Here is a 23918-nt window from a genome sequence, read left to right on the forward strand (position 1 = left end):
CATCCTGGCTGGCCAGCTGGCAAAGATGAGGCTCAGGACCAGCTGAAACCCCATTCAGCTGATAGGGGATGTGTGAGAGCGCTGGAGGTTTGGAGAGGTGTGTGCTAAAGCATAAGGCAGAGGGGACCTGAAACTATAACAGAAGGCAAAGCAAAAAAAGCAGAAGAGAGAAAGTATGAAAAATGCAACATTCAACCATAGTCTTGATCAGTAGTACTGTGACTTTTAATACTTGTTTTTCCATTTTCATTACTTCCAAACAGTACTCTCTACACTTCTTCTGAAAAACATTTTATGTACAAGAGGAAGACAGAAAATGTATTAAATTATTAGTAAATTACAGAGTACTGGGTAACAAAGTGTTCTGGGTTTATTATTATTTCTTATTTTTTCCAAATTTATATAATTAAAAGTAGCATTTCACACAATTGAAAGGATCTATTTAATCTACATCCCAAATAGGGCAAAATTTATCAAGGAGACTTCACATAACACATGTGATCATTAGGTCTGCATATGTCATGGAACAGAATATGCTTCTTTTCTGTGCTGTATATCCCATGGGCAACATTTATATACTCCTCTGTATTCTCTTAAAATTTAAGATCAGTAACATTGTCAGAAAGTTTGGTAAGATGACAGGCTATTTGCATCCAAAAATACCAGATGTATAAGGAAACCATTTACATAAGATTTGTGTCAATCACACTAATCACGCCTCTGTTAAAGTGGATGACTCTCTGACTGTTGCATGATTACTACACACAAGGTTTTTATGGGGAAAAGCTGGGCCAAAATGATAAATCAGTGAATGGAGTTAATTACACTTCTGTCAGTTGTCAGAAGAGTCTAAAGGACAATGCTCAATATAAAACTGAGGAGTCTTGAAATTGTTATTATTTATGGCTAATGCTTATTTTACAAATTGCCTGTTAAGGTCTAAATGCCTTTTGTAGCCACACATCTCTCCAAAGACCATGGAATTTGAAAATCACTGTCTGCGCACCTGTGTGCTCTTTTGCCTGACACCTAAAACAGAAGATTTGTTTGCTTGCCTTATGTGTGGATGAAACAAATCCCTGAGATTTAGTTAGGTGAAGAATCTATGAGGGCCTACCATGTTTGAAAAGGCTCCATGTTCAAGTCTTCATCATCTCTGAAAATATCAGTTCTTCTGTTACAACTCACAGTCCTCCAAAAAAAAGGTTTTGCCTGAGGCACACTAAAAACAGCACTCAGAGAATTGATGGCCGTGGCTGGAGAGCAACCAAGGCCAGAAGTATCATCTGGCATGTAGATAACACAGTATGAAGCTTCTGAAATACATCAAAGTGCCTGTGTTTTTACACAGACTGGTGTCACAAAACCTAGCAGATCATTGTTCAAGAGAGGAACACAGAAGGATAGCTACAAAAACATGCCTCATGCAAGGGTCAGCAGCTCAGTCAGTAACAGCTACCAGACACCATAGATCTTTCAGTCTTACTTATCATCACTATGCATTGCTTGCCTGGAATTCTAGAAGAAGAAGAATAGACTTGATGATCTCATTGACCTTTTCCATTTCTAACTCCTGCAAACCTACAACCCAAAAACCCAAATAAATGCAACTTCCACGTGGCTAAATTTCCAGCAAGGACAGATTGGGATTTGTAACATCTCTCATCTCTTCTTGCTGAACACCTTGTACTTGTCTTAGCTGGAGGGAAAAAGTATTTACTACCTTCCTTAGGCAAAATGTTTCTATTTTCAAAGTAAATTAGAAATTTGCTCAGAACAAAGGTGCAGTTCAATGATATTATCAGCTCACAAGGTTAGCTGGAAAACTTCCCTTTCTGTAGAGAAAATTGAGTACATTAATACACAAAGAGTCTCAGCTGTTCTGGCTGTGTTCCTCTTCAAAGGATGCCTAGCAAGTCTGCTGAAAAAACAAGATAGAAGAGGGGGAAAAGTATGCCCTTGCTTTCTAAGTATACTGACAAAGCTTTTTCACAAAGAGAGACAGATTTTAATGACACATGCCTTAAATAATCTTAAAGCCTGGAATTCCCTCTCAGTTAAGGTAAAAATCAGAACAAACATTAAAACAGAACAATAGAATCCACTATTGATTTAAAATGATAACGATGAACACAGCTGTAAGGATCAGAGATGCTGGCAAGCCTTTCACATTTCCTTTCCACAAAACAGAAGGGAACAATTTCATTCAGACCAAGGAAACCAAGGGAATGGAATTGTGCCAGGAAAGTCTCCCAAAAGGTGAGTCTGGCCAGGGGAAACACCTCTTCAACCTTCCAAAGAATCCAGCCTTAGGAAATAAAGGATGAGAAAAAAGCTTTCTAACTCAACAGCGCAGTTATGTGCAGTTAAATTTAAAAAGAAAACCACCAAAGCAACAAATGAAAAAACAGATAAGAATTAGTTCAGTGGGTGAGCAAAGAAAACACTTTTACAAAAGATACACATATTTTTGATGTACAAAGAGTTAAAAATATGAAAACACATGTTAGTATTGAAAATAAAAGGTATTCAGATTCAAAATATTCAATTATATGCCTATCAGGAAAGAAAAAGAAGCCATATTTATTTATGCTTGACTGATGCACTCCAGCTATTAGCTTTGTATCTCTCAGAACAAAAGTGACATCTCAAGAAACGGGTTTGTGTTGGGTTCTTTTTAACTTCCTATTGCAACATTTTCCTGAAAGAAGTAATAGACTGTGACTCCAAACACGGCTGCTTCTTAAGGGAAAGCTTCCCTCTTCTAAAGGTGGGAAGTTCAAATCATTCCTTCAAGTGTGTGGACGGACTTTGGTTGCACAAATCCACTACCTCCTGTTGCAAGAGTGAAAGAAGGACTCCCAGCTCCCAGAGTGTGGATAGGGAGAAAGTGAATTTGATCCAAACAGAACATCTTTTTAAGACCTTTGACAATTTTGACATCATGCCATCCCTAAATAATGAACCAATGCCTCAAGTTTAACTGGTCATGTAAAAAGCAGTAGAAATCCAGTATGTCAAATAGAAACAAATGACAAAAATATCTTCAGAACATCTCACAGCTGTACAAAAAGGAAACAATCTGACAGCTCTCATTTCCTGCTTGCTGCAGAACTACATTTTAGAGCAGTTTGTAATCATACTGGAAATTTTACCTCTGCTGCAGAGCTTCAAAGCTTTCATACACCTTCGGTTTTCTTACAGCTTCCATCACATTTTCTTTATTTGTTATGTCAGTCACCAAATGCTGTACAGAAAGAAAGGGAGCTATTTCAACTCTCAAATTTATTTTTTCTACTTCATATGGTTTACTGAACTGGAAAAACAAGGAAAAACATGGGGAAAAAGAATACATGGGAATAAAGAATATGCCTAATCACTTTGTTTTAAGTTCTATTTCTTAGATGGGGAAAAAATAATTAAAGCCACAAACACCTATTTTGACAGTGTTTAGACTGAATATGAAGAAAAAGTAATATTAATGGAGAGAACTGCAAATATCACTGATGATACCAAAAAAACTCTTGAAGAGAAAAATGACAGATTTTAGCAGGATGATTAATTTAGAGTATTTCTGCTCATGCAAGCTCAATGCCTTTTCCAATATGCACCATGAAGAAACTTATGCATGTTAAACACCACAAATCATTTAATTGCTCTTAGCAAGGTTCACAAGTTGTACAAAAAATACACTTTTTTTGGCATACAGTGAGACATGTTGCTGTCAATATTTCTAAATTGCAGATTTAAACAATTAGAAATATATTTGAAATTTCAAAGCTCCCTGTAGAACATTATCCTATATCAGATTTTCAGAATTGCACACGATGAGAACTTTCCCTGGCATCTGTGGATTGAATTACAGGTGTATTGGCAACACAAAATTATCATCTTTACTATGCAAGGGATCAGCGACTTTTTTTTGGTCAGAGTGAGCAATTAAGGCACAATTCTTTGTGTCAGTTCAAGTGTTTATGTTGATTGTTGTAGTTACCTTTAGACATTAATAAATAACAGACCAGAAACTTGTATTTCAACCACCACTTTCCTAAACGATATGGAGCTTGATGAAAAGATTTCCTCACCTCAGCAGTATTGTATCTCTATGTGCCTCCAGGAGGTTAAAAAGCTAACAAAGAGTAAATACAAGAAGATATTAAAGACATGTGAAAGAATGACCTGCAGATCTTTGTCTCAAATTGTGACACCAGCAACTCCCTACAGGCCCATGTAAAAGGAAAACAAGGCAGATAATTACTTTGATGAAGATACCACATGTGTTGAAGTTCCATCCAAATAGAAATGACAGAATCTGCCGTGTTTTATTTACTTTTCCAGCCTTTCACTTGTTCAATGAAATGTTCCACATATTTACTTTTCAGAATCACTTGCATCTGAAACTAGAAAAACAAAACAAACAAAAAAAAAAAAAGCCAGAAAAAACTGCACTAATCAAAATAGTTTATCAAACAGAGGAACTAAAGCTAACAAGAGCCTAAACAAATTCTCCTGTAATTGTTATTCTTGTATATCATAAGAGAAGACATCTTTCAACACTGAAAATGGACAGCATGTTATTAAAGGATTTTTTTTTTAAGTTGAAGGAATTAAAAACTTAGAAAGCTGTTATTTTTTTTAACTCCTACAAGGAGACAGGAATGTAAAATTGTTACACAGTGTACATGTAAATTTCCAGTATTAACATCTGGAGAAAATATAAATCTGCAATCAAGATTTAGGAAAAAAGTTTTAACTTGCCAATTACATCAGGGGAGTGAATAATATTGATACAATAACAATATTTCTAACAATTAAATTCTTATTTGATTGTTACCTAAAGTTTCAAGCAGCTGTTCATTGGACTTTAATAGAGGAATTTCTATTCTTTTCTGCTCTTGGTAAGAAAATTCCATGGCAGTCCATGTTTGGCAGATTTCTTCCAAAATCTGGAAATAATAAGAGTAATAATAATGTCTGTCTCTATATATAGATCACATTTCATATTTGGAATTGAGGAATTTAATTAAATTACATATAATTCACAGTGATGGTAAACTACACCACAGAAAATAAGTTCATTTTGTGAGGCTGTGAATTTTGATACCTAGGAAAGTCTCATGAAAATATTCAGTTCTATGATTAATTTCTTGCAACAAGATCTAAACCAACAGTTTGTTATATATTATTACTATTCTGCAAAACCAGAAGGAAAATAAAAGTACACCTCCCACCTTCTCAGTGCTCAAGTCATGCACAGCATCGACAGCTACACTTTGGACTTCATCTTCTCCCTTTACAAAACTGGAGCCCCAGAAGGCCTGAGAAGGTCTTCTGCTATTAAAAGCCTGACCTGTAGAGAAAAGACACAGCAGGGAGCAAATTAAATGAATGAAAAAGTCTGACATAAGTATATAACAAAGTATTCAAATGGCATCTAAGTAAAAAACACAATTAAATGAGTTATATTTACTCTAGATGCCAGATACACTTTCAGATCTTCCACCAAAGTGTGGAATTAATCAGCCTAGCAGAAATACTTATTGATGTTATAGGTTTGGTTTTCTGGTGGTTTTTCCCATTTTTTCTTTTACTCTGATGTTTTGTACTTTTTAACACTGAAGGTAAGTTTACTTGCACAGCTGCCATTGAAGCTGATGTAAGATACTCAGTATTTGAAAACTGGAAACCTTGGGGAGTGATGGGGATATTTGCAGTATTTTGTTGCTACTTGGTAAGATTAATTAAATTCAATTTAAAAAAAAAAAAACTTTAAAATTTTTATCTATGATTTGAAAAAAATGACAATTGATTATTTTTTCATTTTGTTAAAAAAAAAATCACAATTTTTTGCTAATCCTGTTTAGGAGCTTCCTGCATTAAAAATAAGTTTAAATGTGTTTTTATTAAAACTGTGTGGTATAAATCATTGGTCTATTGAAGAAAAACAGAAAAATTCTGTTATGCTCTCTTCTACACTTTCAGCTTCACAGTTTTTTCATTTTAAAAATGAAAAAAAAAAATATGGAAATTTGTCTTCAACTTTTTTTTTTTTTTTCAAAATGGTTTAAAATAGTTTTATTCAAATTTTTAAAACCAACAACTGCTCCATGTTACAGCCTATGTACCAAAACCACAGGAATCTTTTTGAACTGGGTAAGTAGAGTTAACACTTTTGAAGCAATTTAGGAGAAGACATCTACGATGAAGTCTGATTTTTCTTTTAGAAGACTAACAAATGGGCATGCAATTATTTGTTTCTGAATGAAACAAATGTGTAAACAAGAAGAAACTTTATATCTGTTAAGTTCAAGACTTCCTATTCAACCACTGTACTGTCTGTGAGGCACAGTTGTAGTGTCCTGAAAATAGCCTGGGGAGTGAAACTTTGTTGTTATTTTTACTTCATACTTCTCTCTTCCCATTGGAATTCTCTTCTGTAGGGCTACTGTCAACAAAACAGTGAAATACATCAGGCAAAAGAAGTGCCCTCCCTTTAGAAATGAGCACCTTCCCTGCAGCTCCCAACCCTCTGGAGCTACATTTATGAGCAGAGCAGATGAACCTCTGCAAATTCCACCTGTAAAAGAGATTGTTGTCTGGAGGGGTCTGTCCTAAACCCCCACCCTCTTTTTTTTTATTTCCCACGCTGCCCCGACTCAGAGAATCATGATTTTACATATAACTCCACAGGGGCTGGAAACGCATTCAGAAAAATAAAGTTTTAAAGGAAAGCCCCCAAAACAAAGCATGTTCCAGAACATGCAGCTTGGACATGAGTAATAAACCCACCAAAGCATCCAAGTGGGTGGGAAGAGTGAGGAAGGGGTGGCACTGAGACAGATAAATTGCAGAAATAGGCGGCTGTGGAACCTGCCTTGGCAAACCTTCTGAGCTGCACATCCATCTGTTCCACATTAATCTCTCTCCACTGGGTTTTAGTCCAATCATCAATGCTGCTCTGAAACAGAAAGTACAGATAAAAGCATCAACAACATTTGGTAAAGACAACCTTCTGCTACAAAACAGATAAATGGATGCAGGGGAAAGCCCATCCTACAGCAATAGCTCACCGGCCTTAATTTTTTCCTACACCACCATTACTTAGAAAGCACACATAATAATCTGTCTTCTCTAAACTCAACTCAAAGACCAAGCATTTTAACAGTTTTCTGTTTCAGTATCTGATAAAAACATGCATGCACAACTTACTTTTGCTATTAAACACACATCTATATCCACAAGTAACTCCTGAGAGATTTTGGGAAGATGCCCTGCAACTCCTCCTGGGGGAGCTACAAACAAAATTACAGAAAGAAGATCTAGCACATGTATTTTTAACCTTGCCTGTGAAAGGCAGCATCTTGAGGGAAATGGAACTTTGCAAAACTGATTCCCCACACAGGTCTGTACACTGACTTGTCTGGACACTTGCTTCTATATTTGTAGAGCTTTCTAATGTACAGTCCTGAGTTCTGAATTAGATTTACGGAGTTCTGAATTTTTACTCAGTCATTTTAATTAATCAAGCAAGTTCTGGGTATTAAGAAAGCTCTAAAGTAAACTACAAAGTTTGTTTTGCTTTGGGATTATCTTGAAATTGGTTGACTTGGGAACAGAGATATTTTTACTCTGGCTATCCTAAAACATAGCAACTATTATTTCAAAAACAAAAGGAATAGTAACATCTTCAGTATTTAATTTTTTAAAAAATATATAGCACTTCTAGGATCAAATTAAAAATATAACATTCAAATATATTCCAAATTTATAGTTAATTTTAAGAAAAATCTTATATTAATGTAAGCATGAGTATCCCACACTTTCTTGAGCAGCTGCACTTCTTTCCAACATTGTTTCATGTGCTTGTAGCCTGGAATAGATACTTCAAATAGTTCTGTAGATAGATTCCTCTATTAGAAACATTTCTTTTTCCAGCATCTCAAGCTCTTGATTTGCCTGGAAGAGGGAAGGGAAGGAACACTGCAAGTACAGTTGTAGGATATATTGAGCTTACTTAACCTGTCACTGTAATCTGTAGATCCTGCATACATGATTCAAGATAAGAAAAGCTGAGAGAATTGTATCAAGGAGGCTACAAACCTGCATTTGCATTGCCTCTGAAAGCACCCAAAAGCATACAAAGGGCCCAGTATTGAAACCACAAAAGAGAAGCTGCATAGAAAGAAGTTAATTTATATTCTTGTGTTCTTTAATTTATTAAACCACTTCTTCTTAAAGTTGTATAAATTTTAACAAAGTCCCCCCATGATGTTTTAAGAAAGAACCACTTAATAGCCTGCTTTAGGCTACTCTTCTCAAGAGCACATTATGATGACTGTGTAAAGGAACATGAAAGTATTCTGAATTTTTTAATTTTTTTTTTCATAGGCACTTGCAACACTGGAAGAGAAACAAGAAACCTGATTTTGGTGGCACTAGAATTATACCAGCATCTTGAAGAAAAAAAAAAATAAAATCACCAAACCAATAAACAACAAACTCCCCCAAAACAGCAGTAAAACAAAAAACCCTCCAAAAAATCCCAGTGGAAAAAAAACCTAACAAAAACCTAGAAGACCCAATTCACAAATATTTAATGTGTACATAGAAATATCATTAACTTTTGTACTGAAACATTACAAGCAAGTATCTTTTTTCTGAGAACACTCATAACCTTATTGAGATGAGCGTATGGATTTTCCACATCAAAATGAAAGGGACCTTCCATTTTGAATCCTTCTCTTCCATCTGCTTATATGTGAAGAACAGGTAATGTCAGTTGTCACTGACTTTGTTCTTATTAAGAAAACCAGAAATAAAAAGGACTGATTCCAGAATTCAACATACATCAAGAAAGTGCATTTTCTTCTGATTAACTGCTGTGTCAGATGCCTGAAGAGGAATTACTTTGTGCCATACTGACAGAGCTGTAGTCTCAATGACATTCCATTCTTTGGACAGTTCCTATTTAACAGAGTTCCTACTTACTTTCTTTAAACAAAAAATATCACACATGGTAGAACTATATCAGTAAAATCTGTTTATTAACAGTGAGAATACTCAAGCATCTACTTACAAATAAAAAATCATAGTGAATAAATTATTGAGCTCAAACTGTACTCTATGTCATAGTTTCTACTAGGATTTTTGTCCTAAAACATAATATAATTAAAATAATTATTTTTTATGGATCATTGGTAATTATAAATTAGTTGAACTTAATAAACTCAAGTTATTTTATGTATAATCACATAAAACTTCATTTTAATTAAGCTGGGAATCTTCCACAAAGTAAAACAATTCTACACCTGCTGCTTTAACACACTTTCAAATATGTAAAGATGACCTGGAAATGGCTTTCTCATTCCACAAATCTCCCCAAGAAAAAAACATCCAGTAAACAATGTGAAAAAAAAAATTCCATCAGGATGGGAAAGATACCTTGATGGGGAGTTTATGTCTGTATCAAAAGTACAAGAAAGGGAGGCCTGAATGTCAGTCACTTCAGAGTAACTAGAAAACCAGCTAAATGTACACACCAAAAATCCTACTAAAACACTAGACCAGATGGGCACGGAAATAGAAATTCCACCATGCACTGGAAAACTCACTGATTCTGGAGAGAAGTTCTAATTATTTGACTAAAAACATTGGTTTAACTTTCACCTAACTCTGTTTAACAGAATTTACAGTTCAGTGCATATCTTGAAACAGACCAAACAAAATTTCTCATATGCAGATGCTGCTCTTAAACAATGTTTTAATCAGTTCTTCTTTTAGTGTCAGTAGGAAACCCTACAGCTGTTGTGCCTTTCCATCTGTTCTTCTAACCAGATTTTCTCAATTCAGGGAATTCCACCAAATTACATTTGCCACTCACAAAAATTGTAACTGGGATGGGTGTGTGGCCGAATATATAGGGAAAAAGGTGGCTGGGGATGTCTGTAAGACAGCACCACCTGACAGCCATCAAATTCTACCTTTTGAATCTGTATTTGAACAGTCCCAAACTGCTGTTACCTGTGATATGGAAGGCAAAGTATAACACAGTCACTGGAGTTTCTATATGGGTCTGGAAGGAGGTTGATGAAAGTGAACACAATTTGGTCATTATTAAGAAAAATTCAAAAAGTGACCATGGGCCCCATTACAACAAAAGACAACATCTTTTTTTTAAACTGATTTTCCATCAATTATATAAAACAAGTCTTTAAAGAACAAAAGAAAAGATACACACACCTCACACATCCCACAGTCAGGAAGATTTGTATAACTGCTCCTTTTCTAACAGATACCTAAAGCAGAATCTGGAATGTTGGGTTGGTTCAACATCAGCAAATATTTCACCTCTCTCAATAGAGGAATAGCCTCTCTCTAAAAGGATGGAAGAAAGAGTTCATCTTGCATTTATCCTTTCAGAAGCTTCAATAAAAAGATGTTTTGTTTACTTTTTATTTAACCTCAGATACAAAGGCATTAAAATACCATTTTAATGACTGGAGTACAAGGAAGTATACAGGAGACACCATTTAATTAGCATTCAGCAATCTAGTAGTAAGGATTTAAGGGCTTTTTGAAGTTTGAAAAGTTAAAAGAACCATTGCATTTTAGAGGGTAAGAGATAACTCTTACCATCACATTCCTGCACGTGTCTCTGGGGAAACCATTTACTACAGTAATGGCTTTCTTCTCTGTTTGAGGAAAGAACTCTTCCCTGAGCAGGTAGAGGGCAACTAGATTTCCAGACTGGAAAAAAAAAAGACAACAAGCCTGATGGGGAGCAGCTGAGGGAGCTGGGCTTGTGCAGCCTGGAGAAAAGGAGGCTCAGGAGACCTTATGATCTCTCCAGTGCCTGAAAGGAGGAGGTCAGTCTTCTCTTCCAGGTGACAAGTGACAGAACAAGAGAGAGTGGCCTCAGGTTGTGCTAGGGGAGGTTTAGATTGGATATTAGGAAATTTCTTCACTGAGAGAGGGCTGTCAAGTATCAGAACACGCTGTTCAGGGAAGTGGTAGATCACCATCCCTGGAATATTTAAAAGGCACATAGATGTGGCACTTAGGGATGTGGTTTAATGTTGGACTTGGAAGTGCTGGATTTAAGGCTGTATTTGATGATGTTAGGGGTCTTTTCCAACCTGAATTTTTGCATGATTCTATAAAAATATGCAAGGATGCTAATAAGATGCTAAGATTCATTCATGCCCTAGAAGATTATTGTCATTTTTTGACTGTGAAATCAAAGACAGACATCAGAAAAACATTTAGTTACTGTTCTGAGTACACACCTCAGGATCAAAATTCACCATCAGGAGTCAGTTTTGAGGATTGCAGCTAATTAGTTTGGTTTGAGTTAAACTGACAAGTTTAATCCACCTGAACGTTCCATTTACTGTAGGTTTAATTCTTCATACTGGTCAAGAGATTTCAACTTCTCCACATATTTCTGAGAAATAAAGGTATTTTCTGGAATTTCTAAAAAATGTACAAAGCAAAAACACACACCAAATCAGTTTTGTTTTCTTTTACTGATAGCACCTCATGAACAGTTTATGGTTAAAGTTTTAGTTTTCCCCTCATTGCATGCTATTATATATGTCAGTTTTCAGTGCTGGAATCATTATTACTCAATAATTTAATTTAATAATTTAATTTATGTGTATCTAAAGCTCTCACAGGAGCTTCCATCCTTCGAACTCCCACCTGAATGTATGTTTGCTTAGGATCAGGACAAGAGGAAGAGACAGAGCACAATTTTCAAATAACCTGGATGTCTAGGTCCCCCATGAGTATCTTTGACAACCTTGTCCCCATAGAACACTAAAACTCTTTATGGACTCCTGGTCCTTCTGAAAAGTAGAACCAAAATTTCTTTACTTGTTCCTTCAGTTCTTTAGAACATTTAAGCTTTCCCAAAGTAGCCAGTGTATTTTTGTTAATGATTTAATTATAACATCCTCCTCATCCCCCCACTTATTAGACTATAAGTTAAGGTATTATGAACCTGCAGGAAAATGCACTTTTATTTTTACATCGTTCAATACCTTTTTAATGTGTTCATCATGTTCATTTGCAGTTATCTAGTTCTTCACTAAACAACTGCAATGATATATTGCAATTTGAGGTAATTTTCTCCACAGGCAGGTTTTTTTTAAAAAGCTTCCAATATGGTTGAAAGCTTGAAATTAAAATAAAAAGAGAAAAAACCCAAACAGCAGAGAAAGCAGTAGAGTTCTCTTTCTGCAATACTCTCAACATGAAATTCCATCCAAAATATTTTTGAGGAACAGAGATCGGCACTGTACCAAGCTGCACTGCTGGTATGTGTCATGTGCTTACCAACAAACCACATATTTCTAAATATGCTCGAAACATGTCCCCAGCAGATGAATTCTAGAATGCTAAAGAATGGCAGATTAGCTCATATCCTGAAAAGTATGGAACTAGGCTTCCAGATCTAGACATATACCCCACACTCTTGATACTTTCTAAATCGCAGAATATTCTGAGCTGGGAAGGACACACAAGGATCGAATCAACTTCTTAAGTGAAATTCTATGCTGTACATTTCTAACTTGTTTGTTTTCTCCCCAGATATATTCTCTCTCATAAGTCACTGGGCTCTTCCTCCCGAGTCTTACTTGTAAGCTAAAGTTTTCTAGAGAAAAAAAAGCAGCACCTACACCTGTAAAAGCTAACCAAAACAGTGGCAAGCAGAAGTGATTTCTTTAAGTTGCCTTCCATTCTCATTGATATGTGTAAAATTAAGACAAGTTATCTGCCTTTTGAAAGAACAGATGTAATAATGTATGTATTATCTGAAATCAGAGAGAAAACAAATTTAGAAAGAGACAGGGTAAACATTAAACGCAAGACACTCATTTAATTGCTAATGATGCTAAAAGTGTCAATGTAAGGAAAATTAATTTATTCAAAATTGGTAGCTAAATATTCAATATTAATGCTTTATACCGACAACTAATTTACAAAACTCTGCCACAGTTTGACTGTAATAAAATGGCACCGAAATGTACATCTAAAAATTACTTCAAGAGTAATTAGTCCATATTCCTGCTCCAAGAAGAGGTTTCTGTACCTATGCAATTTGCAAAAGAGGTTTTTCTAGCTCTCCCTGGAAGATTTTTCAGTAATGAAGAGCCTGTCACCTCCTCTAGCAATCTGTTCTAGCAATTCATTATGCTTGGCATAAAGTGGTTTTCTCAGTCATCAGACTTGAGCCTTACACTTTAAATTAAGTTCAGTATGTTCTGGGTGTAGAGAATAGACTATTTCCTTCCTGTATGCAGAAATCCTTATTGTTCTTGAAGATTTATGCCTGTTCTCTCTCTTCTTCAGCCTCAATGACAGCCAACAGATCTTTTTCCTGAGCACAATACTCCACTAGGGGCTTCATCAAGACTGATAGAAATGTGAGATTGCACATCCTTGTGCCTTTCAGGACACTCATTTGAACATTTACATACTTACCTCTTTCTTCACAAGATGACTTCTCTTACTCATGTTGATGTATTACAACTCCTAAGTCATATTTTGAAGACCTGTTTCCAGCCATTTTTTTCCTATCTTAAGTTTTCATTATTCCTGTGTAAGAATAACGTGTGCTCCAGCTATCCAGGTTAACTCTGTGCTACACTGGATGGAGAACCTGGACACACCTGCCTTCCGTGCATTCTCCGTGTCTCATGCAGAAAAATGCAAAATACAGTATGTGTAGTGAGATGAAAATCTCCCTCTTTCTTAGAAGTGCATTTTAGATCTGGCTTTAACTATGGGTCAGCTTCTGAAAGGAACCTGCAGTCAGAACATCACCGAAGCAAGAACAGAATCATAGAACACAGTTTGATTCCCAGCTGCAATACATATGTCAGTATTTCAAAGCATTCAATTCACAAATAGCTTAACTAAAGCTGTAATTTAAGCAATGCACAAAACTATCTTCCTTAATAATAAATAAACAATTTCATGTATATGGGTACTGGCTTTGAGCAGAGATTCTAAACTAGAACAATCATGAAATCCCACACAAAACTTAGGCAACACGTCTGTTAGGATTCAATGTTTTGACTTTAATATCATTATAATCATCTTCAGACTCTTGTAATATTAAAAAATAAAACATAAAAAAAGAGAGAGAAAAGCATAAAATACATGTTTTTCCAATGGCAGAAAAGTCTGATGGATGGCATATGGTAGAGCTAAACACTTAGCTCACTTTTGTCACTGAGCACACTTCTGAGATTTTTTAGTTCTCTCTTAACCAATGAGCAATGGTCGATAGTGTTAACAGTGATACTTGTTTGGGTTGTTTTTTTTTTTAACAGAAACTGAGTTGGCAACTGAAACATTTGCTTAAAAATACAGATTGATTTTAAATATCAGTTTAAGACATAATGCAAGTGTAGCACTGCAAAATCAATACGTGTGTGTACTAGTGACACCTCTGTTTAAGAAGCATAGTGAGAGGGATAGCCTCCAATCTATATTGCTCCATACTTTTATACTGTTTCATCCTGTTAACCTTCCTGTTAAATAGAGATCTTCTCAGCAAGTTTTTACAAGGCCAAATTATACCTATGCATTTACATAAGAAGGTTATTATGCACATCAGACTTCAGCTACTCAAATACTTGAAGTCAACTCACTAAGTAAACAGTATCTTTTGACTCTGAATCATTGTTACATTTAATTAGGCTGTCTTAATCCATGGCTACCACATGTATCAGGCAACAGAACAGTCATTTTCTACAGCGCAGATGTACTCTATTAATACTCAAGGTAATTAACCATGTACACAGATGAGGACTTTAGGAAAAATAATAGCAGAGCAGAAAATAGAAGTGCATTTTAATGGAAGCTCATGTTGGCCGTAAAGGGAGAGCTCCAGCTTCTGCTTTTTTCCATTAGCAACACAGACAGCAACATGCAACACATACATGTAAAGATACATTGTTACTTTGCTAAATATGTTAAATGTTAATCAACCCTGAGAATATTTTTCTTTGCAGATTGCATCTCTTTTCTAGAGCAAGCCACTTGAAAAATAAATAAACAAGTAGAAGTATCAGTAGCCGAGGTGGACATTTAAATAAAACCCAGCATCTTTGAATAGGCATATCAAATTGACTTATTTAAGAATCTTCCTCCTTTCTAACTCCCTCCATCCCTCAACTAACATGGATTTTGTTTGTTTGAATTTTTTTTTGCATACACAGTACGAGACCGCTCATATATACACAAAACCCATGACAGGATGAACTACTGCGCTTCTCCAAGGCAAATAAAGGAATTTAGATATAGTTCTGAGACTAAATTAGAATATATTCACTTTAAAAATTTATATATTTAACTCATCAAGAATTGATTTAAAACAATTAGTCTGAGAAGCCCACATTTATGCCCTGAAAGCTAAGCATCCTTTGATCCTCTTTGGGATCAGACCCCCCAGCCCCCAGTCACACCACAAATCAGATCTTTGCTCTGTTCTGGTTTTTGGGAAATTCCATTCACATTTTAGCCAAACATATTCCTGCCTATCCAGAAGCATGTAAGGCTTGTTCCTGGAAATATGTGGACACTATTCATATATCATGCACTTAACAGCATGAACTCTGAAACTTCTGAGAAATAAATTAGCTGTAAGACGACAGCTATTGTTTGATAAAGCTCCTGATTAGAATTGTAAAACCCAAAGGCAAATAGTTTATGAAGAACCTGGAAAATAAATATTTCAGCGGTGACAGTAAAATGGGTGCAGTAATTGGTGCTTGCCATTTTACCTGTGCTTCTGCTGTCAGCACTAAGATTGCATACATGAGGAAGAGTGGCTCAAACTTGAAAACCAATACTCACTGACTGGGCTTTACCTGGCAATAAGCTGGCAAGTCAGCAAATTTACAGTGCAGAATGCTCATTCAGAACTGTGCTAGAAAGGCTGCTTTTGTCCTGAGTCAGTCAAGTCACTAAGGAAGCACCCATCACCTCAAAAATGGGTCCATTCAGACCCTCTTACAGTCTTCATCTAACCAAATGTGGTAATTGCTGCACTCTACCTAGCAGCTTACAACTGTTATTCAAGCATGTCACCAAATTCATGTTTATATGTTGGGTGTGCAGGGAATCCTCCAGAGGTAAGGGCAAGACCAGGTAAACTGCAACAGACATCAGAAGGGTGTCTTGAATCCCCATCTCCCACAGACAAGGCTGGTTCAGAGCATCCTGCTGCTTCAGAAGAAGAAAAGGTAGCAGTAGGTCACTGCTGCCATTCACTTCTCCTTTCTGAGGCAGCTCTGTGCAGGGATCAGCAGGAATTTGCTGTGACTCCTAAGGGATTTTATCAGGAGCAATGAAACTCAGAAGTACAGTAGAGTGAGTCCTGACCCTGAGACATAGAAAGCTTTGCCATGGATTTGAAAGCAGTAACAGGATTTTAGTCCAAAGGCATTAACAGCTTTATAAGGCTTCTGCATGAACTAAGTATGTGCCATTCATTTAGTTGAGATCTGGTGTATAACCATTCTTCTGGGTTTTTAATTACCCAGATTAAGATATATACTTAAATAAATAAATAAATAAATAAATAAAATAAAATCACTGTATGCACACAGAGAATATACTTCCTACCCCATCTAATGGAACAGTAAATCTCTATATTCTGCTAATAATTTTCTTGTAAGTATCATTAATATGTATTTTATCAAATTGCTTTTATTTGCTATTTTAACAACTTTAATATTTGTGTCTGTTTCCAAAAACTTGCCTGTTTATATAATACCTTACCAAAAAAAAAAAAAAAATGCATTCCTCACACATGTAGCAACCTCTCTCCTTAGCGCACTGCCAAAATTGCCACACTGCAGATCCAAGCCTGCAGAGACCAGCAAAGCTTATAGCCCACCTTCTTTCTAATGGTCTGCATCTGGGCAAACCCTGCAGCCTCGTGGGCACACAGGTGCCAGGAGCACAGGGAAATGGCAGGGGCACAGCTAGGAGAATCCCTTTCTGGATCAGGATAGTGAAGAAGAGGGTGATCCCAGGGCACCCATTACATCTGCACCTGGAGCTGGATGCACCTGGGCTTCACCAGCCCCCTCACTTCAAGTGGAATTTAATCAATATTACCCTGCTCCACAAAGCTGCAGGGTAAAAATAAAGGAGAAGAGGCAGAATTTGGCTGCCCTCCTGCCAGCTAAGTGCTCTAGCCAGCAGGAGGCAAAGCCAACTGCATACTATGGTATTTCTTCTTTATTTGAATTTGTGTTAGAAGGGGATGAAATCCCTCCAAAAACCTAATTTTCCAAGATCACAGATATTTATATCAATAAATTAACACCAAAATTTTTAAAAATAATAAAAAAAATTGTCTAAAAAAAATACAGTAATATTCTGTTTTTTCATGAAGACATTCCATGACTGGTGGTGAGCATAGTGTTAGGAATTATTAGAGCTTTTATTGCAAGATATTTCTACAAACCAACATTTTAAAAACATTCTCTATCTTCTGAGTAGAATTAACTGATTTTGTATCTGTACCAGAACTGCATGCAAATTGCATCCTAACACACAGGAAAAAAAGTTTACAGAACTGACAGTTCTGTATTTTATATGTGTAAAATTTAACCTTTTTTCTTTTTTAAAAAAATATTTGGGAAATTGTGCTGGGGAATTTTGTTTCACTTTATCCAAATTTATTTTATTCTCTAAAATTTAGTTTATCCGCTAAAAATCTTTGGCAAAAGCCATTTGAATGTGTCTCTACTAAATGTGACACTTCTAAAAAATTCACCTGATTAGGAAAATGCATCCAGAAATCTATCCTTAAGAAAATTAATTTTTGTTCTAAAGAACAAATAATAGACACTGTACCCAGCTGAGTTGGGAGTCTTTCTCATGCCCATCTAGTTCAATTCAGCAATATAACATTCCCAGTGTCACAACTCTAAGTTTACAGATACTTTTGAATAAACAAGGAAATCATAATATCCTGTGCACAGGGTGCAATGTTAACATAATACTGCAATCTAAAGGATTGTGTATTTTCTTTCTGAAGAGCTTTCCAGAAACTATTCAGTCATTCTGCTCTCTTTAACTATGCCCCTTGAGTCCACTAAAAAAAATGGTTTTTTCAGCTTTTGAAATTGCAACATAATAATGGAAATTTCCTCAATTAAATTAATAAAAGTTAATTAACCTCTACAAAAAAGTCAATGAAAAACCTATGTTTGAGATGGTTTTTGCCATTTGGCCTTTTCCCTTCTGGTTTGGCAGAATGAGAAGTTTGTGTTATCTTAAATAATTACTACGAAAGAAAAGGTAGAGGAGCAACAGATATTTCCAGCAAGGCTTCATCCTGATTGATTCACTTCCAGGATTAAAACACAAGTGGAAATGTCCCATAGAACACACACATTTAACTCCATTTCAATTTCAGCAGACTGAGTTTAAAAATTCCTAGTAGAAAAAGAGAAGCTCTCATAAATACGTACTTTCTTGTATAAACACATGATTTATTATAATAACAGAAAATGTTGCTATGAAAATTAAACTCAAATCTCTCCCAGAGGAATAAAATTGAACACACTTTAACCTCTTTTGTAACATGTGCCAAATTAATTTCTATGGTCTCTGATTTCACTCAAATTAAGTAATTTTTCTATGCCCCAAAGGGATAAAAATAACTTTTTCCTTGTATGTTTAGAGCTCAGCAACAGCTCTTCTCCTTAGCAGCAAAGCAGTCATGAGTTGCCCAGGCAGACCCCTGGTCACTGCAGACCCCTCCTCTCAACACTGTCATTACAGACTTCCCTCAGCCAAAGCACCTCAACCTGTCTTTCTGATGACAGACAGCCAAGATCCAACACATTCACCCCAAATCCCTCTCACAGATCACCCTGGTGGGCACTGTCAGACACTGTAAGACTGTATTTCTTACCCTCAGTGTTTTGAGAGTGGGATGGATCAGCACACTGCCTCAATAACTGCAGAGCTGAAGTACATAATTTTCCATTTCAGATCCCAAAAGGGAGCCCCACATTTCCTGGAAGGACATGGGTCCAGAAGAGGGCCACAAAGATGCTGAGAGGCATGGAGCAACTCTCCTCTGAGAAGAGGCTGTGAGAACTGGGATTGTTCAGGCTGGAGAAGGCCCTGAGGACACATTATTGCGAATTTCAGTGCTTAATGGGGACTTATAAGAAAGCTGGGGAGAAACTTTCCAGCAGGGCTTGTTGCTACAGGACAAGGGATAATACACTAAAAGAGGGTAGATTTAAACTGAGTATTAGGAGGAAGTTCTTTTTAGTATGAGGGGGTGGTGAGACACTGGAACAGTTTGTCCAAAGAAGTTGGGAATGCCCTATCCCTGGAAACACTCAAGGCCAGGTTGCATGGGGCTCTGAGCAACCTGACCTAGTTGAAGATATCCCTGCTCATCACAGGGGAATTGGACTAGGTGACCTTCAATGTTCTTCTTCAAACTCAAACTGTTCTATGATTTTGTAATTCTAATCAGATGCCAGTCCTGACTCCTACTACAACTCTTCCAGCTCCAGTAAAGAAAAATAAAAAGGCCCCAGGAGCAGGAACCAAAACTTGTGGCTGCCCCCATCCTACACAACTGACTAACTACATACAATATTAGACAAATGTTCTGCACTTTTTTCCTGACCTCAAATTTTTCATTTCCTGTGCTTAAAGGCAGAGATTTAAAAAGGGAGATGAAGGGTGTTCTGTCTCATCCAAGGACTAGCCTAAAACTCTCCAGTTATAGCTATAAATAGATGAATCCTTAGTTATTAGAGTCAGGTGCCATGCTCAGGAGAAAGTTCTAGACATGGGCTGCATGTACAGACCAGCACTTTACTGAAGCAACTTCCAAAACCCTAAGAAGGGGTGGATTTAGGAATCACCTTTGCAATTTCTCATAATGCTATTACTAGTCTGCTCCTTGCACAGCATGTGACATTCTGTTCAGCACTCTTAATTCTCCTCTGTGCACTGTGATTTTGTGTTCTGGATATTAGAAACCTGAGCCTTGCTGTCTGCATGACTGAAAGCAGCCCATATTTCTCAGATACTGTATTTATCCAACAGTATAGATAATAAGTAATACCTCAATCCTCAGTGAGCTTTGAGGGAATATACCAAATCTAGAAAACAAAATCTCAGATGTGAAATCCCATGGTTTAAATTCCTTGGCTCAAGCAAAATAACTCTCCAACATGTTTCTGTGATTAAAGAATAAATCCTTAAAGCTTTTTAAGGTAGTTTTAGCTGTTTTCACATACTCTAATGCTTCTTCAGTTTCTTCTTCAAAAATATTTTTGGTGAAAGATACAATCTATACTAGAATGAAAATAAATGAACCACAGGAAAAAAATATTAGAAGTTACTTTTCAAAATGTAGTCATGACATCAGTCATAAAGTTACTTTTCAACTTGTGTATAAACACAAACCTCAACATGTATTGTGTTTTAAATTTTTTATCTCTAATGATTCTAGTTTTAGAATTATCTTATAATGCTATGCTCATTTCTGAGGTGCTCCCAGAGCATCCTCAACTGACTTACATATCATCTTCTGTACAGTGAACATTCAGAAAATAACACAGTAAAGAGACTTTCTTCCTCTCAATAAAAGTAATATTGGAAATTTATTCACCCAATGTACATAACACTGCCATAACTTTTGGGAACCAATTCTATATATTGTTCCAACAAATACAGATATGGCAATGTGAGTCCTCTTAGATTTTATCATTTAGTAAACTTGCAGAAGAGAGCTTCCCCAACCCCAGAATCAAACCTAGCACGCATGCATATGTAATGCATAAGTCTCCTACTTCCTGACCAACAAAATGCTCCAGAACAGTGAACCCTACAGAATGTCTTTGCTTGCCAGCATTTAAAAGTGCTCAAGCTCCCAGTGGTACACTTGGTTTCAGTGGAAGCACGGGAAAAGCTTATTGACCCCAAAAAGTGCCTCAAGGCAGGTCATTCACAGCTTGTTTGCAAAGCCTATATTTTCTTCGTGTGTGCAGCTCTTACCAGCATTTTGAAATTCACAAACAGAAATACCTACTAAGAAATGTGATAAGAAAAAAGGCAGCAAACTTATACCAACAAAGGAGAATAAGTAGCAGCCCATTCTGAAAAGGTTATATGGCTTCTAGAGAATTTGTTTCACTAGACAAGAAGCATTATTTTGTTCTTAAGTATAGAGCACCTGTATGGCTGATGACTATCTGGCAACTATTTATTCATCTCCTCTTCAAATTTAATAATCTAGAACTGGTTGAAAGTATCTGTAATTTAATCTTGGTGTTTATTAGGCAGCTAAAAGACAGATTAAATCCATGTATTTTTTAATAGTGTACTGTGTATCAAGTAACATTTATTTATTAGGTACTTTTACTTTTACAACCCCTTACTTGCAGCTACCTGAGTAGGTTGTGACTATGAATCACACAGGAGTGCTGTGGAACTCAGAGCAGCTCCATAACAGGCAGATGGTGTAAAATAAAGGTGGGATTGAATTAAAGATCTTTGGGAATTTCATCTTCCAAAAGAGAATAATGTATTTTTCCAGTGGTGTCAGATAAACTTCAATATCTGGGGCTTTTGCAAGATGGGCTTTTATTACAAACCTTTATCAGTGATCTTTAACCAGGAGTAAAACAAATTACAAAAATATTTGTAAGTGTAAGCTTTTTGCAGAACTAGTGTCTTCTAAGCTGAATAACATGATAAGAGAAGCTGGTGTTTTGTTATATTTCATTACAGTTTAATTTTATAGACAAAATATTATATTAGCTAGTTATTTCTTTATTGCTAACTGCCTTAATTTATTTTAGCAGTAGAATTTATCTATCTATAGATTTATTGCATCTAAAATATCAAGAACAATGCTGAAAAAAAGTGCACATTCTAATTGATTTTGCTACTTTTATCTCTCTCACCTATTTTTTTTACAGGAAAAGTATCCACATAAAGCTTAAAACAAACAAACAAATAAAGGAACAATAAGCCATCTCAGCACCTGAAAAGATCCTGCATGTCTTTTATAACTTAGTACCATGACTTACACTCTCATGTTAAGACAAATTTTGGGTTACTTTGTTACATTTACACACATAAACACAAACTATACATCTCAATCACTCTACCATCTCCTAATTCCTTGAAGACGTCCTGAAAAGCAGGATAACAGCTGCTTTCTTTGGCTTTTAAGATTTTAGGGTTTTTTATTTATTTTTTTTTTTTATCCAGAAAACACTGTAGCTATAATTTTACAATAAAAAAAGAAAGAGAACAGTTGAAGATCATGGTTGCCAGTCAAAAATACAGAACTTACAAGTACACTCAGAGAATTAATGAATAAATATGTCCCAAACCTACTGACAAATAAAGACTGATGCATGCTGGCTGAAAGCTTTGGAAAGGTCAAAACATGGGGAATTAAGTGGATTCTTCACTCACCTGGCATCATGGCATCACAACACTGTGAATAACAAGCATGACAAAAGAAGAGGATTAAACACAGCTCCCAACAATATTTCCCATCTGAAAAGTAACCTTGCCTATATTTTTCAATTAAAAAGAGCTATTTTGCTTGTAATAAGCTATGGTTATTATCATTAATCAACATTTTCTGATTCATGGCCAAATTTGGCAATAATTTCTTGAATATAAACTTTGTTCTCAAGATAGTTTCTCACACTCAAGAGTGTGAGAAATGTCACAGGAAGAAATTTAGATGAGATGGACAAGAGCAACAGAATTCTTTACAGCTGTTTAACCCCTTAGCATCAACTTTCTCTTATGTTTAATTCAGTTTTTCTTTTGTGATTTACGCAAACCCTGATTACTTTGGGAAACCACTGTAAGCTATTTGCCAAAATGAAACAACACAAAATCGTTTTGGTGCCTCATTTTTCAAAGTGCATAGAGAAAGGCAATCCAAAACAAAGTTCTCCTTGATGTGTGCAATGATACCTGAAATCTCTTACCTGTTTAATTTTTGATTAAAATCTTGTCTTTTCTTGCTTTCCAGAAGTTCAGCTCAGTTTGGAGGCCCGTATGATGGCCACACAGAAGATCAGCAGAATCCCTGCTCACAGTGTCACCACCATTGATTCAGCTGCATGTAGCAGAGTCCTGGAATCAGAATTTAGTCTGCAAAATACAAAAAAAGTGCCTGAATTTCAAAGGAAATACTACCTCACAATAACACAGATCTCTCCACCCCCCATTTCTATTTGCACTTTAAGGATGAAAACCACTGAAATTTGGAATTTAATTCCTACTAGAATAAGATTTTAAAAAAGAAAAAATCCTGAAGACAGAGCTAAAAGAATGTTTTTAAAGACAGAGATCACATTTCTGCTGTATTTATTAATCAACACCATGCCCAAACACCCTCTCAAAAATTATTGGCTTCAGATCCTTTGAATGGTTCCTTGCAGTTATTCCAGAAGTGAAAAATATACATTTTACTATTTAATTTCCTAATGTTACATGGTAATTTGTTTTTTTGAATAAACATGAGAGTTAACATAAACATAAAATATTAAATAGATCTTATTTAATATGTTTTATTACACTTTGCCAGTGTTTACAAAAAGAGAAACTAATAATACACAGCAAAGCATTTCAGTAAAATATTAATGGAGCATTAAAGATTACATTCTATTCCACACTCTATTTTTTTTTCCTTTCACTTAAGCCAATTCATCAGTTCTGCCTAAGTTTTAGTTGAGATTTTAGTACTTACACTATTCTGCCTGGAACACCTGCTTCACTGCCATGACACAGTGGCAGGAGGAGCTGACCCTGGCCAGAGCCCTCAGATCATTTATTATTGACAGGATCATAAATCCTCATTTATCCAACAACTGATTATCCAT

The 23918-nt window shown here is 35.9% G+C and overlaps 1 protein-coding gene across 10 annotated transcripts in view; it reads right to left on the reverse strand.

Annotated features, from left to right (window-relative positions):
* The window catches only part of DNAH11 (dynein axonemal heavy chain 11), a 42317-nt gene that overhangs the window by 12322 nt on the left and 6077 nt on the right, over positions 1 to 23918 (reverse strand). For 2 of the 10 annotated variants that reach the window (XR_015277339.1, XR_015277340.1), the window contains exons 2-7: positions 23022 to 23187; positions 6875 to 6958; positions 5232 to 5350; positions 4835 to 4946; positions 4259 to 4400; positions 3156 to 3247 (exon numbers count right to left, since the gene is read on the reverse strand). Coding sequence is in view for 4 of the 10 variants with exons in the window: in XM_086854334.1 (XP_086710460.1) it covers positions 4372 to 4400; positions 4835 to 4946; positions 5232 to 5350; positions 6790 to 6958; positions 11286 to 11306 (450 nt within the window). In the remaining 6 variants the exon portion in view is untranslated. Of the gene's footprint in view, positions 1 to 348; positions 2309 to 3155; positions 3248 to 4085; positions 4130 to 4258; positions 4401 to 4834; positions 4947 to 5231; positions 5351 to 6789; positions 6959 to 11285; positions 11473 to 22491; positions 22514 to 23021; positions 23188 to 23918 lie in introns of those variants that run through there. The other 8 variants (XR_015277341.1, XM_086854334.1, XR_015277338.1 and 5 more) reach the window with 8 other exon arrangements.

This window comes from Cyanistes caeruleus, chromosome 1, assembly GCF_971803275.1.
Source record: "Cyanistes caeruleus chromosome 1, bCyaCae1.hap1.1, whole genome shotgun sequence".
NCBI lineage: Eukaryota > Metazoa > Chordata > Aves > Passeriformes > Paridae > Cyanistes > Cyanistes caeruleus.